A 14436-nucleotide genomic window follows, 5' to 3' on the forward strand; every position below is an offset into this window, starting at 1 on the left:
TTCATATATACTTGTCCTAGTCGGGTCCGAATCGGATCCGACTGAGAAACGAGTAGCTGATGAAGGGGCGGCTGATACTTCCTCCGATCCGGCTCTGGGATTGGTCCGATACTTAGCGAGGCTGTAACATCGTTACAGTATTAATATTACGTATCCTTTTTTATCTATCTACTATATACTATATAAAATTAAATATCTTAAAAGAATAATTACCTCTACTCTAATCTACTATACTCAAGTATTTAAAAATATAACTTTATAGTTAAAGTATAATATATTAATAATATTATAAAGAGGATTTTAATAAGTATAAATATAAAGTATAATAACTAAAAAATAGCTATAATAAGATAGTAGCACTATAAACTATAATAATAAAAGAACTTAAGCTAGGTTACTAGGGGTTTAGATTAAAGTTAGATTAGAGTAATAATGATATAAGACCCGACATAATCTAAACTCTAACTCTTAGTAACCTAACCTGTAACGGCTGAGTCCTCTACACGACCAATATCCGAACAGGATCCGAACTAGGTCTGATTAGGTCTAGTGGAAACTACGAGGATAAAACTACCTCGCGATTGATAGTTTATTCGGGAGTTTTTCGATATCCTTTCGTACAAGGCCTATAGGTGTTCAATCGGATTCTTAGATTTCTTGTGTCCCACGCACTCCCATATGCCTCTGAGTGACCTCACGTCCGAAACGAATCCGATTCTTCTTGCCTGTGCCGTTACATAACCCTAATATAACCTCTACTTATTTACCAGCCTAATCTCTACCTCTACTCTACTACTAAGTAGAGGCTATCTATTTACTAGCGTAAATAAGAGTAATTCTAACTAAGTAATACTTAGTATAATTATAGTAGCATTATAGGCACCCCTAAAAGTAACTACTTTTAATAGCTACCTCCGTATTGAAGTTATAATACAATACAAGAGTTACCTTCTTAGCTACTACCTAGTAACGCACTTCTACTTAGTAACTATCGTTTATAGCACGCTGTCTCTCATCCGCGAAAACTAACACTTTGAGTTCTTAATACAGAAGGGGTAATATTACCTCTACGAGACATACGCTCAATAACCAGTCACGTTAAGGTAATTATCATCGTTTTGATGGGCACTTTCGGAACACAGGGATTGTTATTGAAGTTGTGTTACAGCCGTTGGGCTCGAATATAGTCAATAGCCTTAAGAAATGAAAGACCCTATTTCTCTCTAACCCTTGATCTAACTACTTCTCTATACGTATTCCCGTAAGCGTCATGCCAGGGGCATCGTTAGGCGGATAGATTTCAGAAGTTGTTTTACCAGCGGGGATATTGAAAAAGGCCGGAATGGTTCCAACTGATCCAAAGCTGCAAAGAACGCTGTACTTCCTGCCTTGAGAACACGACAATTTAATGATCTTCCCGACCTTCATGATAGTTACCGTGACACCCGCAATCACAAAAGAAGTGCCTGTGCTAGCAAGACAACTAAAAACTATAGGCACAGCGGTAACACTATAGAGTTAGCCTAGAATTTCGATAGTCTAAAAAGTACATACTCGCGGCGAAACAAATCATCGGAGTGTCGTTTAGTGGTACCGTTATATTGGTCAAAACTGCATAAATTAGAACGTAATCTCAACTTAATAGAGAGATACTGTACGCTAGACGGTCAGACTCAGTGAAATGCGCCTTTCTAATTTCTTCGGTAGCGTTTTAATATCTATATATATTAGACAATACCTTGAATAGGATAGTGAACGTACGCAAGACGAAGTAGCTCATTGAAAGGGACGATGGGAAGATCATCTGTATTTCTGGTATCAATGTTAGCAGCTAAGTTTTGAATAGATCGGATACACTTACGCTACTCCATTGGCGGACACGACGCTCATAAGAAGAATAAGATTGATGAGTTTCATTTTTTGAGCTTGCTAGTAGGCTCAGTTGATTTTGATGAAAATATATTAAACTCCCGGTTCGTGTTGATAAAGTAGACGAGAGCTTTATCCTCAACTTATATGTATATGCCAAGACTTGAAATTCTGTTAACAAAATGATAATTATAGTCACTACCATAATGATTCTCCGAACTAGAACCGAAAGTTCCTCACGTTACAAGCAATTGACACTCTAGATCACGTATTATGAATGAGGTTTATTGAGTTATATTCTTAGTCTAGAGAAAAATGGGGTTATGAGTAAGACAGCGGTGATAGGAGATTACACTATACTTATAGTAGGCCAGGATAGTCTGGTAAATGAGCTCCTGACTCTACCTGGTAGGACACAGTCCGGTTTGAATCAATCCTGACGATCGCAGGATACTTCTATCTACCTTAACTCTACTTAGTTTACAATATACGAGCTTAATATCAGTATATCTGAAACTATATATATACAGCTAGTATTTTGCAAAGTTGAAGCGCCTTATTACTCTGATAAACCTGTTTCGTTATCGTTTAGAAGACAAGTAAATCCAGACATTATAGTCATGAACCTTGAAAGTTGAGACCAAGACTAAGACACGTAATCTAGACCGGGCAAAGGTTAGAGTACACCCCTATAAGAATTATTTAGCACCCCAATGAGCAGGATACCCCTACTTAGTAGTTACTTATGCAAAAGTTATATTAGCAAAGTAAGAAAAATGAGAAAAAAGCGAGGATACATGTTTCTCTACTTCTTCTTCTACCTCTTCTTCTATCTCTTCTTCTACTTCTCTTCTTTCACCTCTATTCTTCCAAAGGAGAAGTAGAGGAAGAGGGAGAAGAGGGAGAAGAGGTAAAGAAAGAGGTAAAAAGAGAGGCAAAAAGGAGAGAAAGAGACCGATATTATAGTATAAGATAGAATAATATAGATAGCGTTACAATAATGCAGACCCCTGTTTTACGGGGATGCCAAATCATTCTTATGGGGGTGCACTGTAACCGCCGCCTCTAGAACGAGATGTTTGCATAGATATGAGCTGATGTCTGACAACTCGATTCTACCTGCTAAGCCTCTTCTTCGACCTTTAGGGCCGTTTTTTTGTGAAACAAGAATTGCCAAGCCAACTCAATTAAGTAAGTTCCTAGCATACAATACAAATTATTACCTTTTATGCCTGGAAAGAGGTCAGCGTTGAGAGTTGATTGGCCCCTGCACGCTGGCTGGTATTATTTAGCGCAATATCACCCTTGACTAAGTCAGCCTTGAGTCTTACCCAGGTCCTACCTATTTTCCGACCAATTTTCACCCCAGCGAAATCTAACTCCAACAGCTACCTTTCTCTTTGTCTGCCCAATCTCTATATAGTTGAGGTATCCTACCACTTGTTACTTACTATCATTCCCTAAAACGCTTTCATCATCATCTACGCTATTTCTCAGGCAATATGAAGGTTACTATCTATGTTTTGTTCTTGTATGAGTTTTCTCCCCTATACTTAGGGGAACAGGATTAACAACTTCAATAGTATAGCCAAGTAAGTTCTAGCTGGTGGGCGTACTTACGACTTTTGCAAATGCATGAAATATCCTGAAACTTCAACATCGGAATGGTGTGCTACAGCTATCGTATGCGCAGATGTTGGGAGTAAATACAGAGCTATTGGTACGTTTGATCTTTTAGCTGTATATTAGATTATCTAACATTTTTTAGACAATGGCGGCTGGGTAACGATATCTACAATACTTCACGTAGCTTCTGTCTAACTGAAATATAGTGCACTGGGGAAAATGGGGTATTGATTTATGGTCCAGAGTTCTACCAGGCCTGCCGGGATGCCCAGCCTAAAAATCCTGAAGCTGATAGCTGCTGTTGGGGTAGGAAGTTTGGATGGTCCGATGGCTGTTTTAAGTAGTTGCCAAACACAATACTCGGGCCTAATTAGCATAGTAAATAGATATTTAGAAAGTCGGCGGTTTGGCACTCTCGAAACCTTCTTTAATGGTTAATTTCATTAAAGAATCAGCAACCCATTATAAGACCTTTTGTTATAAATGTTACTTTACCATTATCATACATTCAAAAGTCAATTATATGTAGTATGTTATTAGAGAGTTTTTTTCTTATATAACAACAAATCCTAGGGTCTCCTGGATTGGACGAGTGGATGCTGTGCTAGATTCTCTCCCAGGACAGTGCCTAATAGTTCTATTCCTACTGTGCACTATAGCCACACTACTTTTTGGACTGTATCGGAGTGCAGTCGTGAGAACTTGTGGGTGTATCGCGTGATTTGGCTGCAAGCTAGCTACGATCGAGCTCCGCCCGTCCACCTTGCCCGTGACTCCACACATGAGAGATTGCCACTGTAGCACTCGTTGTTAGGCGATGGGTCACTTTTTTCAGGCTGCTTTGGATGAATTTCCACAGCACGAGCACCGCTGGTTCGCTTATAATTGACTTCGTTCCAAAACTTCTTCGTACAGGTGCCTGGACAGTGTGGCGCGTGCAGCAACTGGTCTAGGGTTTTCCATGCCTTCGGATCTATTGCAAGTCAAAGGCGAGTTCCCTTCGCACTGTCGCGTAGGCTCAGTTGAATCCCCAGAGAAAATGCAGCGAGGAATTCGCTGTCCGAAAGTGTCCTTATACCTCAGCTGAAACTGACGGAAGTCTTGTGCGACCGAGCCAATGTCCTCTCTAAGAAGTCGAAAAGCCCTTTGAGCACATGTAAGGTTGTATTAGTGACATGGTCACGTCCCCATTATTCGCTGCTGCTTCGCTCGATCTCTGCATCGTCCGTTGTAACAAAGAAGTGTTGCTGATGGCAAACATACCATCACGTTGGGAACTTATGGTATTGAAGGAGTCATTCCTCACAGCCCGTAAGTATAGCATTATGGACCGTTGCCAAGCAGACCACAAAAAGATGCGAAGCAGACATATATTCGTGGCGTATGTTGTACTAGGTCTCCCCCAGTCCGGAGACAGTTTCGTAGAGCCTGCGAACAAGTCGCCGCACAGGTTGACAAGTTTTGCCATCTGTACGCGAGGCGTAATTCGAATCGAATCGTGTGGCTGTCAATGTATCGAGTTGTCGTGAGTCGGCGATTTGCGCTCGACAACAGCACCCCAGAATCCCCTGGCAAGTAGTCTTCGTGTCCATGGAATCCATCAAGCAGCAAAGGCGCTGCAGTTACTGGCGGCCTTCTCAGCAGATGACAAGCATGCCAAACCACAAGGTGCGGGTGGCCTTTCAACTCAAAATTCGTAGTCAGCAGCCTGGCAAAGGGCACATCGCACCCCTCCAGTCGCTTGGAGAGAACGACCGAATGTCCCATCCGCTCAAGGAAGCTCTTGCAGAGATCCACAGTGCGCTCATCCGGTTGTTAGAGATTGAGCTTCACGGAATTTGAGGTTGCGCCACTATGCAAGTCTGTCCAGTTCAGCTTCTTGACGTATTCCATGACCGTGGGGTCGAACTCATTCGCGATAGTACGCCCGTTCTGAGACGGTCAGCGCCATGAGCTCTGATCCAGGATCTTAAAACACTCTTGCTTTGGTGACTGCGTAATTGTCTTGTGACATTGCAAAGACATTCTGTGACTTGGGTGCACGGATCAGAAAGTGAAAGTAAGATGGAGTCGGGCGAAAGGAGATACACGCTAGTTCAATATAAACAAGCCTAGCGTGGACACAATACTGGAATCCGTAGATATAGAAGTGACCTGGTCCAGTCGATACATTTCTCAAAGGGTAGCGAATGAAAGTTCTCGCGCACACTGATCGATTTCACATCTTCTAAGACAACGTAAACTGTCTTCTTCACGAAACAGAGCTTTCTGTCCTCTAATTCAGGGCTAACAGATGAAACAACAGCAACAGGGTAGAATGGATGATCACATGTCGAGCATGGTAAGTATCCGCATGAGCGAAGTACCTAAGACATTTGTATGCCAACCCTTACCACCTCATTCAACCCTTTCCCTGTCTTGAAAGCCTTGCAGCACCAACAACTAGAATAGTTCACTCGCTAGCTTTCTATAGCCTTTAAGATAGAGTGTGAAAGGGTAAAGAATGTCGGAGGATTATCAATTGTGAACAGGCAGTCAAAGATGCATCAAGTTATTAATGAGATGGAAAAGAGCTAGGAGAATAAACAGTTTTTGAAGCTCTTTTAGAAACAACGTAATTATGTGAAGGTTTTGAAAACACACATTGTGTTATTGTTCTGACTAGTTAAACTAGAAAGTTTACATTAATCACATTGGAAGGTAACCTACGGTGCAGCGAGACGCAAATAACAGGTGTTTCTTAGAAGAGACACGGTATCGCTAACCTTCTGTCTTACGCTTTTCTTGATTGTCGTTCTTTGGACTCGGCCACACATCGATATCGAGTACTACAGAGGTGTCGTATTCCATATTGTTCACAGCAATGAATAAAGGCATCATAGTGGAGACCGATAGTGTCTGCCATGGACACTCGAACACTGTCCCGACGCCTTGTAGAATCCTTGGGACATAATAACTCTGTTATGCAGAAGCGCCAAGCTAGTGAATAACTGTCAAGGAGAAGATGAGCATTATCCCACTTGACCGGGGCGCGAGATTACTAGCGAGTCAAAAGATACGCACAATAAACTTTTGGTGCTGATCAAATCAACGTTCTAGAGCGAGCCATGCAAGAGAAGGAAAACGGATCAAGACGAAGAAGAAAAGGATGATGCATGACGTTGGAGGAAAAAAAATGATAAATGAATAGGTTGTATATTAGGCGATTCACGAAATGGAGACGAGATTCTAGACGGATCAGTATGCAAAACTGACGCACCTGACAAAGGAGAATAGGATAAGAATGAAACCGGTGCATGTCCCGAAGCCATGGGATCATCGCTCCATACTTACCGCCCTTAACCAACCCCGGAGAGAAAAAAAGAGATCCTTATGCCGCATGAGCAGCTCTCTGCGAAGGATTTCGACTGCGAACCTCGCTCTGCTTCACTTCCAGGTGGGTCCCGCTCTTATTCTTCTGAAACTGAAGCGACTTGGGAGACGCTACATTGACATAATCTTCAGTGTCCTTTTCAATGACCCCAGGGGTAGAGACATGAATACCCTCAATCAAGACCTTTTCGTTTTCAGATATCTCAACAGGAGTGGCGCTAACCTTGGGCTGTACCTTCCTCGTACCAATAGGAGGGTCGAAGCGCTTGCGTAGTGTCTCGATCATTTTGCTGAACCAGAACCAGTTGAGGCCGTTGAGGATAAGGTTGGAGGCTAGGTAAGCGGAGATAAGCCAGAGCGGAGTAGTTTGTCCGGCGGAGTATTGAAGAAGGTCATTCTTGAAGCCTGCATTGTTGACATAAGTGTCGTCTGACAGTTTGCCAACCTCCGGATCGGGTTGTGGGACGTAGCCATTCATGTATAGGTGGTAGACATCGCCGAAGACGCGGATCGACTGGTAGGTGCCCCAGACAAGACGGCAGGAGAAGAAGGTGAAGAGTAGCATCAGGCCGTTGACGAACTGGAGGGTGCTACCAGTCATGTTGAGCTTGTCGCAAAACCAGTGGATGTTGAGGAAGGGCGAGGAGAGTTCGTAGAGGATAAAGGTGCAGGTATAGTAGTTTACGAATGGGCGCTGTGCAAGCGATGAGCAGTCTGTTTTCCGATGTGTGGGTCAAGTACTTACGAAGCCTAGTGAGAAGACGCAGAGGGCGGAAATGGCATGGAACAGCATGCCGATTCCAAAAATCTTGACATTCTGGACAGTGATGACCAAGTCCCATAGGAAGTATCCTCCGGCGAATGCCTGGATCAAGCCAGATGCACCCGTGTATCCATGCACACGTTCTGCCCTGTCCATGCTATTCAACTCCTTGTCTGTCCACATGACCCATAGGGCCAGGGCGCAGATAAGGGTGCTCTGGACAAACGACACAATGTGGACATCCCAGTTTAGCTTTGTGCGAGCGTTGAAGGTGGCATATACGCGGGGGAAAAAGATGCGGGAAAAGGCGGGCGCAACGAAGCGGTAGGTGACGTCGTACAGGACATAGGCAGCAGCAATCTCGTGGAAGTGCAGGGGCAGCGTGTTGAGGGATAGGTAGTCAGCCACGGGTTGGACATATTTGACAAGACTCTCAGGCCGCGCGATGGGGAATGGATCGTGCATGATGGTAGAGAGATGGCGGCGGTGGTGGAGGAGGTGAAGCGTGGGGCGGGCTAGACGGAGGAGTGAGTGATGTAAGGGCGCCTGGGGGCGCACACAGGGTAGGAGCAATGGGGCCAAGAGACTTGAGGAAACAGCGGCGGGTGTGGGGTACGATGCAGTTTTTATACCGTCAGTCAGAATGGATGGCTTCACAGGGATGCAACAATGGTCTTGTCTTGAGGATGCGTGTCAGAGGTTGCGAATGACGACTGCGCAAGGCACAGCGCCCTGGTTCCAAGGACCTACTAGCAGCTAGGCCGAGGTGCGATTAGCGAGCCGCCCGAGGCTGAGGGCTGCTCACGCCGGACCAAAAAGCACACGACACACGGCATCCATGTGTGCAACATGTGTTGACGGTGACTTTGGAGTAGTACGAAGCGTAGCCATGGCCACGGGGCCGTGTCATTCCAACCCATGTTCTGTATTAGTTCTGTACATAAGTGGTGCACGGCCACATGAGGCGCAATACATGTGCGCATGCCTCCGCATACGTACCAGCAGCCAGGGTCGCCAAGGGAGCACCCGAGCATACTTATTAGTCTACCCAGGGCCTATTAAACGAGCGCGTTTACAACGCAGCCTATAAGTATCCAAGCCGGAGGCGTTGTAGAGCTTGTTCAAGCCTGCTTGTACGCTACCCGCAATCTAGTGCTCTACTCATCCCAGCCATTATCCCGCTGTAAGGTAAGACGCGCAATCAGCTGACGCCGTGCATCCTCGTGTGCCTAAGTAGTCCACGTGCGGACGCATACAGCATCCCATCCGACAGAGAATGAGTCAAGCGTGTGACTTGTTTATTGCAGATGCCGTCTGGAGTAGATAGATATGTTGAGCACGATCCTCACACATCGTTCCTTTGCCTGTTGAATCACCTGACCATGGCCGACCTCCAACCGGATGAGTCCGACCATTCGGGTAGCCTCAAACCCCCGACCGTGTCTCCGACTCTGCACGGGAAACAATGTCGAAACTAAAAAAAAAAGTCCGAAATAGGCCAAGTCTGAAAGGTTGGAAGGTGAAGGGAGTTTGGACCTCACAAAGGATGGCTGGTCCTAGCCCACTGTGTATTTTAACAAACACTTCTCTTCTCTCGCACTACTAGCTATAATCAGCAAAAACAAATCCATCATCTACCGGTTTGTAAGCCTAGAGCGTCTCCGCTGCGACCACCCTTTCCCCCTCTCCTTCCTCTACTAATAAAATCGCTCTCCTAGCTATCTAGCAAGCCAAAAAATCCCATAAACCTACTGATGTCTAAATCCACACATCTAATCACTGGAGTAGTAATCAAGTATCAGTACCCTTACCCAAGTCCATCATCCACATATTTCAAAATGCGTCAGGGAAGAGAAGGAATACAAAATAATCTGCAACTGAAGGAAGAAGCGCAAAAGCCATTAATTCTTCTACTACCATTACCATTACTATGATATTCAGCGACATAAGACACGGTGGAAATTGCTCTAGTCCCGAGTTCTCGAGCGCAAACTTCCGAGCTTCCGGACCACGACGCTAACCCGAATTGGCTATATCCGGTGTCAAGTTGACGTGCAGATACTTTGATGGGCGTTTAGGTCAATAGTGGATGGTACGAAGAACATGCAAATGATACCAGACACTGCTGTTTTCTTTTCAAAGATGTGTTCCTATCCATGAACTTATCTTGGAATATTAGTAGTATAACTAGCCGATTCGACGCGATTGCGCACCCCAAGAAAGAATTGTATGCACTAAACACAAACACTATCATTTGTTTCGTGGCCCAAGATAGAGAGAGGGGTGAGTGCTCTATCCCGGGCCTTACTCATCACCGCTGGCGGTGAAAATTCCCTATCGTAATCCCTGAAAGGTCGACGAGGGAGAAATCGAGGAGCTGATACGAACGGGCGTCGGCCGGTGAGCACGGAAGGCGCAGGTTCGTGAAGCTCAGTATGCATGCAAGAAAAATTATATTTACACATAGCTGTGGTTTTTAAAGTACCTCGTGTCTGTTATTCAGATCCATGGAATTTTTTTTCAATCAGGTTGTGAAGCGTTGCACAAGACAACGTTTGCCCGATCCTATACCTGTGTGCAAGCCAACGGACACAACCATTACCTCCGGTTGTGCGGGTCCGGCGTCGGATTGTTCGAACGGCCCGGGACGCTTTTCTCCATTCCGGAATTATACAAGTTTTGGTTTTGAATCTCTTGTTCAGACTTCCGAGAAGTGTGGGACTGATTGATGGTCCGCGATTGGTTTATTACAGAAATGGGTTGGGTCAAAGCAAAACATATATCAACACTGCACAAGATAGCCAATACAAGTCAAACTACTCTGTTGCATATTCCAGGTATCATCATCATCAGTTATCTACAACACTTCCTGTTTAAGCCTCCTACACACACGTAACGGCTCGAGTGGGCTTTCGAAACAACCAATACGACCTTTTGCCATCATGTCAGCCCCGATCAACTTGAAGGATCTCACCACCGAAAACATCACCGAGAATGTGCACGCCATCAATTCCCAATGCGCCAGTCCCCGCTTGAAATATATCCTCGAGCGAGCTGTAACACACCTGCACGAACTAGCGAGGGAGGTCAGGCTCACCACCGATGAGTGGATGACAGCCATCCTCTTCTTAACCAGCGTTGGACAAATCTCCTCAGAAACTAGACAGGTAACGTGCAAACCCCAATTTCTAGCATTGACCTTTTGAATGATGGCTGATTGAGCCTAAGGAATTCATCTTACTATCAGATATATTAGGTCTTTCCCTCCTCGTAGACTCGATTGACCATCCCAAACCGAAAGGAAGCACCGAAGGCACCGTACTTGGCCCCTTCCACACACACGAAGCCGAAAATAGGGGCCAGGGTAGTCTCATATCGCACGATCCAGATGGGGAGCCGCTGCTTGTTCTATGTACGCTGAAAGATGTGAACGGTAACCCCATTTCGGGAGCGCAGATTGATGTGTGGGAGACGGATTCAAAAGGCTTCTACGATGTTCAACACGCAGATAGGACGGGTCCAGATGGCAGGGCTGTGCTAACGAGTGATGAGGACGGTAACTTTTGGTTCAAAGCTATCGTTCCTGTCCCTTATCCAATTCCACACGACGGGCCTGTTGGCAAACTTTTGAAATTGTTGAATCGCCATCCGTACCGACCGAGCCATATACATTTCATGTTCAAAAAGGATGGATACGATCCCCTCATAACGTAGGTTAAAGCCCCTCGGCCGCGGGCTTTGGTTTTAACTAACAAACGTGGAAAGTGCGCTGTACTTGAAGAACGATCCGTACGAATCGACGGACGCAGTGTTTGGTGTCAAGGACTCATTGGTGGTTCCGCTACAGAGAGTTGTGAATAAAAGTCAAGCCAAGACTTACGAGGTGGAGTTGGGATCTGCGCTCATCTCCTATGACTTCGTTTTAGTCACCGATGAAGCTGCAGTAGAGTTACGCAGGCAGAAGGCAAAAGAGGCCATGGCTGTCCTGAGTGGCAAATTCAGGTTCATCGACAATCTACCGGTTCCAGATGTGGATTAGGCACTAGGCTGGAGTATTGGATAACCACCTGATGTATCGTTGTCGAGATCGTTGAATAGGAATGCAGAAGTACTTATATCCGCCGAGTCGTTCAACCCTGTTGTAAAATCCTGTAGTAAACAAGGGTCTATAAGTGATGCGAATAGTGTTTCAGGGTCCGTGACATGCCCATTTGCAGCGAAGCTTGTCTCAGGGAAACAATAATTAAAGTTTTGTCCTAAGTCATTGAAGTTGCTTCGACCTTGGGGTTCACCATCGACCTGGTCCGTATGGCCATGAGGAAGTGGAACAGAGATAGCTGCATCGCGCTGGCTCATTGACCGAGCAATTTCCAACCCTTCTCGTAGTAATTCCGCACTCCGGAGAGCCACTGGAGCTTCCTGCATCGACTGTAGGATATTCTGAGCTTTGATAACATCCTCCAAGAGGTCCTCACTTCGCAATGCAGTGGCTCGGAGCATGACGACATAAAGAACGATCATGCCGGCGTACAGAGTATACGTTGAATTGTACCACCACGTGCGAAAGTAGTGACGATGAGTGTACGCATCATGAAGAAGCCGAATTGTCTCTCTTGCGGCGTTCAGACAGAGTCCAACATGATTGGACATCTCCGATGCGTTATAGTTCATGGACGGAATCAAGAATATTCGATGTACTAGTATCCTCGCATTCAGGTACCTCAATTGCAAAACAACTCCTTGTTTTCCTGCCCACTCTTCATCTCGGAAAGAGAGTTTGCCAAAGTCAAGCCACTCGGGCAGATTGGCTTTCCAATCGCTAAGAAGGCCATCAAGCTCCTTTGCGATTGCTGACTTTTCCGTTAATGTGAGGCCCTTGGTGTCATGATATAGCTCTTTACATATCCGGCGGAGGATAGCGGCATAGCGTACCATTTCATTTATCATGACAACGCTTTTGTGCTCAGCCTCTGAGGTATCAGGATCGTCATCAATTCTGTTCTCGATAATAGGCAGCGGGGTTTGATAACTGTGCGGTTTCCTGAGACTGTCCCTTCTTCCTGAGCTGCAGCTCATGTCGATTTCATGAGAATATATGCACCACCAAGTACGCCGCGCAGCTTTTCGGTCCTTTGTCGACCTTGACATGGATTCGTTTGCAAGGCCAATCGCGAGAGCGGTACGGACAGCCTGGCCGCAGTACATGTAGCATTGGTGCGGCATGTGGGAGTTTTGACAGTAGAGGGACTGCGCGATCATTAGCAAGTGGCATTGCAGGCAAGATGAGGGCTTTCAACCATTAAAAGGAGCGTTTGCGCACTTTCCAAGGAACACACTGCATATGCATCTCCCAACTGATTCTTGGACTGTCGGAAATACATACGGGAGATTGACTGTGAAGAAATCTGTCCTTCAGGCTCTGCCAATCCCGCTATATATGTCTGCATGTCCTGCCCCAGATCCTTGAGAACGCTTCTACCAGCGATAAGGGCGCCCACAGCCACGATGATGTTATAAAGGGCAGAGAAGTGTTTGTAACTTTTGGTTATTCCAGTGGTAGTATGCCGGGCCCACATTTCCCTCCCGCATCGTTCTTCAAACTGAACTGGATCAAGCAGGGGATGGACATAGTGTAAATTTTGGAAGAAGATACTGATATACATCTTTTCCAAACATCTTTTCAAAGTCTGAGTAGATGCCGACATTTGATCCTGGACGTCGTGAACTGTAGTGCGGCGTGGAGAACTGATCGCATCGACGATATGCTCAGGTCGGGCACTTTGACGCGCGGCCGGCAGGCCCTCGCGCCGCGTTGAACCCAAACGTTCATCCACCGTACAGCTATAATTTGGCACCGCATCACTTAACTCGACATGTCGGTCACTTGCGACGTGTGGAGGCGTCTTTGGTCTTGACGGTGGTGAGGGCACCTCTTCGTTTGACAAGATATTGATGATAGAAACTCGATCTTGAGGCAAGGCTCCCAGGTCGGGTTGAGCATTTTGCATGTTGGTAACTGGTAGGCGATTTTCACTGCGAGTATGTGACCCGTTGTGGCTATAGTTGCTGGTAGGGAAAAGTTGTGTGGCCAATTCATGAACATCAGTGCGCACGTAGCCGGAGAGACCATGTTGTCTAGCGAATGAAAAGAGCTGGTTGAGAAGCACAAAGTTAGACGATGTGCCATAGAATTCAGTGCCCTGAGTGCGATGATTGATATCGCCTACTACATCTAAAGTGTTTGCTGATAAGGCCCGAGGTACAAAGTCTAATGTCTAAGGTCAGTGATATTGATGCCGCGGGAAACTGGGAAACGCAAGAATCACGTACCAGGTAGTGCTGTATCATGAGGAAGCTCCTGCAACTCGCCTTCATTCGGCGCAATTTGACTCCTGGCAGTAAATCCGGAAGACAGGGAAGTACCTGGCGTTTCATTGGCGCTTCTATGATCTTGCTTCTTTTTCTGACGACTGCGCCTTTTGATGCCGTATTCACAGTGGGCAGCATGCTTAACGCAATTCAGGCACGGCTGTTGCTGATCGCATTTGGCCTTCTTTGCGCGACACCGTTGACAGGCATGGCTCACTCGTGGACAATTACGAGATCCTTTGGCCGTTAGATCCGCAACAGGGAATACATTCCGTTCCGGTTGTACCGTGTTGCTTGTCTCGGATGAAGATTGCATTTGAAACATCCGAGGGTGTGCGAGTTGCTGGCGGAAGATTTGAAGTTGGGGGCAGAACTGGCGATATGCCATTTATTTGGTAGTTCATGATCCGGGATACCCACTTCTCCACCTATATATG

At 45.8% G+C, this 14436-nt stretch overlaps 4 protein-coding genes across 4 annotated transcripts; 1 reads left to right on the forward strand and 3 right to left on the reverse strand.

The window, feature by feature from the left end:
• Positions 1 to 1239: 1239 nt before the first annotated feature.
• COCMIDRAFT_29479 (uncharacterized protein) lies at positions 1240 to 2074 on the reverse strand (the record flags this gene model as incomplete). The annotated part of the gene is made up of 4 exons (XM_007693496.1): positions 1240 to 1490; positions 1555 to 1611; positions 1762 to 1804; positions 1862 to 2074. 4 exons carry the CDS (start codon positions 2072 to 2074, stop codon positions 1240 to 1242), a joined length of 564 nt encoding a protein of 187 aa, XP_007691686.1.
• A 4791-nt stretch (positions 2075 to 6865) lies between these two features.
• Positions 6866 to 8095, reverse strand: COCMIDRAFT_29480 (uncharacterized protein; the record flags this gene model as incomplete). The annotated part of the gene is made up of 2 exons (XM_007693497.1): positions 6866 to 7561; positions 7613 to 8095. The coding sequence occupies 2 exons, from the start codon at positions 8093 to 8095 to the stop codon at positions 6866 to 6868; spliced, it is 1179 nt and encodes a 392-aa protein (XP_007691687.1).
• A 2477-nt stretch (positions 8096 to 10572) lies between these two features.
• COCMIDRAFT_105247 (uncharacterized protein) lies at positions 10573 to 11669 on the forward strand (the record flags this gene model as incomplete). Its single annotated transcript, XM_007693500.1, has 3 exons — positions 10573 to 10797; positions 10859 to 11340; positions 11396 to 11669. The coding sequence occupies 3 exons, from the start codon at positions 10573 to 10575 to the stop codon at positions 11667 to 11669; spliced, it is 981 nt and encodes a 326-aa protein (XP_007691690.1).
• Positions 11670 to 11728: 59 nt separating this feature from the next.
• COCMIDRAFT_60969 (uncharacterized protein) lies at positions 11729 to 14237 on the reverse strand (the record flags this gene model as incomplete). The annotated part of the gene is made up of 3 exons (XM_007693501.1): positions 11729 to 12877; positions 12928 to 13898; positions 13961 to 14237. Coding segments are annotated over 3 exons (2397 nt in total), but the record flags the coding sequence as incomplete, so codon positions are not given.
• Positions 14238 to 14436: the final 199 nt, after the last annotated feature.

This window comes from Bipolaris oryzae, assembly GCF_000523455.1.
Source record: "Bipolaris oryzae ATCC 44560 unplaced genomic scaffold scaffold_168, whole genome shotgun sequence".
NCBI classification, from domain to species: domain Eukaryota; kingdom Fungi; phylum Ascomycota; class Dothideomycetes; order Pleosporales; family Pleosporaceae; genus Bipolaris; species Bipolaris oryzae.